The sequence below is a fragment of the Siniperca chuatsi genome, linkage group LG15, assembly GCF_020085105.1.
Source record: "Siniperca chuatsi isolate FFG_IHB_CAS linkage group LG15, ASM2008510v1, whole genome shotgun sequence".
Lineage (NCBI taxonomy): Eukaryota > Metazoa > Chordata > Actinopteri > Centrarchiformes > Sinipercidae > Siniperca > Siniperca chuatsi.
The window spans coordinates 16,688,781-16,691,975 of record NC_058056.1 but is presented as its reverse complement, the minus strand read 5'-3'; the positions used below and the strand labels follow the sequence as shown (position 1 = coordinate 16,691,975).

At 42.0% G+C, this 3,195-nt stretch overlaps 1 protein-coding gene across 1 annotated transcript; it reads right to left on the bottom strand.

Moving 5' to 3' along the window:
- Positions 1 to 1,474: 1,474 nt before the first annotated feature.
- On the bottom strand, positions 1,475 to 2,885 carry dio3a (iodothyronine deiodinase 3a). Its single transcript, XM_044167543.1, has one exon. It carries the CDS (start codon positions 2,799 to 2,801, stop codon positions 2,016 to 2,018), a length of 786 nt encoding a protein of 261 aa, XP_044023478.1. The 5' UTR covers positions 2,802 to 2,885; the 3' UTR covers positions 1,475 to 2,015.
- Positions 2,886 to 3,195: the final 310 nt, after the last annotated feature.

The window sequence follows — 3,195 nt, the reverse complement described above, 5'->3', positions numbered from 1 at the left end:
AAAGCTGTGATTCATAAGCACTGATTTCTGGTAAAATTACCCACTTCAACAACAATGAGCATCATTGTGTTGTCACGACATTTGAGTTTCTAAAACCCTGTTGTGCTGTGTCTACAGTGATTTATTTCCAAGTTGTGACTTTGCCTCCTTGAGCTTGAGGTAACGGCTTTATATTCCACAGTTGACTATGAATAATGGCACTGTGAAGGCTTGAGACACAGGGAACCAAAGCATCTGACAAGATGTTGCTCCACATACAGGTTGTGTCAGCGTTATTATCTGGTTTCCTGAGTCATCTGTGTCTGAGGCAGCCCCCTGTTGTCTTCACTGCGTCGTGACTCGTATCTGAAGTCTCTGAAGGGATTTTCCTTCAATTTTAGATGGTGTAGACTACAAAGCTGAATGAAATCCAAAAAAAAAAGAAGAAGAAAAACCACACACTTTTTTTGGCAAGTTTACTAACACGGTGATTTCATGGTATTTAGCGCGTGTTCATGCTAAAGGCTGATGGGAGCGATAATTCAGCATTAAATCACTGCAGAGAGTTACAGATATTTCGGCATGTTAGTGCGTTACCCAGGGGGATTATGCACAGTTAAATGCCTTCACTCCTAACACTGTTTCTCTGCTCTGGGATCGGTGTGCTAAGCCATGAAAACATTTTGTGTGATTAGACCCTTATAGGTGTGTATATCACTCAACATAATAGGATCAAGTATGATTATCCTCATTTAATTGTGACAGGTCAAAAGCTTAGGAAGGGGCTGTGGAGAACAAAGCACTGCCACAGTATTAACCAAGCACCTATAATCACTATCTATACAGTTTTAAAAAGGTGCCTGACCACTAATTACCTCCTGCTTGCAAAGACTAAACGTGTTTGCAGGACATAGTTGAGTTTAGAAAAAACTGGAGCATTTACTGTGTGAAAATGACTGCTGACTCAGAAAACAAAAATATTTTAAGTTGAGAAAAAATATGTCAAATTAAAAACCTCTGCCAAAATTAGACAATGCTCTTGAAAAAAACACAAGTTTGAAGATTTTTGTTGCTCTTCACTTTGAGAATAACTTGGTTGTTTGTGAATCAGCAAGGATCTGCATTAAAATAATGCAATAATTGCTGTTTTTTAAGTCTTTTTCTGTATGGAGATTTTGGGAGATCTTATTTTTGAAGTGATTTCATATTTTCTGCTTCTCCACACCAATTTCTGGGACTGCACTTCAGAAAGGAGATTTCTTGAGGAATCCATGAGGCCTGTTGTGCTTTATTGTGCAGGAAATTGAACATTCATCCTTTTGTCTTATTACTATAAGAGACCAAATTACTGTAAAATCTATGCACAGCATGCTGTTATTGCAAAAAAGAGAATAAAAAGAAAAACACACCAGCTCCCAACCTTGCATGTAAACAACAATAGTGCAACTTACACAATTTAAGTATTTTGTTGAAAAGAAAAGAGGCCTGCAATGAATGAGTAGATCAAAGCATTTTATTGTATGAAAAATATATCCATAAAACGGAACAATATTTACAAAACAGTTGTGCCATGCAGTGCAGAGAGCAACACCTTCACCATGATCTCCAGTATGAAAAACATCAGTATCGGTTCTCTGGATTCAGCCGTTTAAAAACCGAACTTCACGATAATACTGACGAGCACGGTGATGCGCACATATCAAGATCCTGACTGATTCATTAAAGGCGCATTTACACGAGGAGAAGAAATAAAAACAAAAGTTTTGACACAAATAATTTTGTTCACAAACAAGGTCCAGACAAACTAACAATTTTTGTGGGTGGATCCTAACAGGACAGATGTCCAATATGACATGAAGGAGCCTACTGCAGTACATCCTACAATGTTGAACAAATTACTTTGATCCGACCATATCAAAAATAAATACACCTAAACCGTTATTGACGGAGAAAATCTATCTAATTGGAGTTCTAATACTGAAACATCTGCAGCATTTTTGTTTTCGTCATAGCAGCTCTAAAACATGAGAATGAATCTACACATTAATAACTAGATTACTGGATTTTTCCAGCTTTTCTCTGTATTGATCCAGCCAGTCTCTGAGCTCTGTGATCCGATACCCCTCAGGTCCTCTGCCACCCTGGTAAACTATCTTTCCCTCCTGCAGTATGTAAAGTCGGTCAAAATAGGCTCCGTACGCAGCGTTGGAGGAGTTTTCCATGCTGTCGACCACGACCAGGCAGCCGGGCACCTCCAGGTGCATCAGCTGTGCAGCGCTCAGCCGGTCCTCCAGACACCGGTGTTTGGGGATCTGATAGGGCGCGTCAGTGCTCATCCAGCCGTCAGAGGGGTGCGCTTCCTCGATATACACAACTACAGAGTCTGCTATATCTTCGTTCTTCTGCACGACTCCCTGGAAAGCCTTCAGACGCGCCATGAACGGTGGTCAGGTGCAGCTGCCAAAGTTGAGGATGAGCGGTCTCTTGTCCTTTGCGTAATCGAGGATGCGGCTGCGCCGCTGATCCTTCAGCTGAACAACTTCGGTGTTGGGCGCTCCGTGTCCGAGATGCGCTGCTTTCAGAAAGTCCAGTTTATGGCCGTGCCACACTGCCTTGAGGGATTCCAGGCTGAAGAGACGATTGGAGTCCGATATGCATAGAGGAGGATCGATGGCATCGCCCTCCGGCTCCTTCATCCTGAAGAAAACCCTTTTTCTTATGCATAAAAAGTCAAGCAGCCAAAACATGACTGCTGCCATCAGAAAACGGGGCAGCAAGATGAGACAGACTATTGCATTTTTAATAGCTTTAATTGTATTCATTATCACTTAGAATAACAACCCGAATGGTCTTGCGCTGTGCCACGATCTTGTGGGTTGAAGTTGGGTTACTTGCAACTTCCCCTCTTTTTATAGCACCGGCAGATTTGAATGAATCACACCCCGCCTCCAAACTGGGGCCGAGGCCTCACATGGTGGGGATTACCTTCTGTCAACTCCACAGCTTTGAGTCACAGCCAAAAGCCAAGGGTGCAGGAAAGGGAGCGACACAGCAGTGCGTTATTTGGAGAGTCCCTTTGTAGAGTATTGTTGAGTATTGTTTTATCATCAGCTCAAGATGTGTGATCAGTGAAATCATTTAAATGTTCAAGCATATCATGTGTGAGAACAGCCTAAAGCTGGTGCTGCTGCAGACTTTTCTACTGCAATGACAATG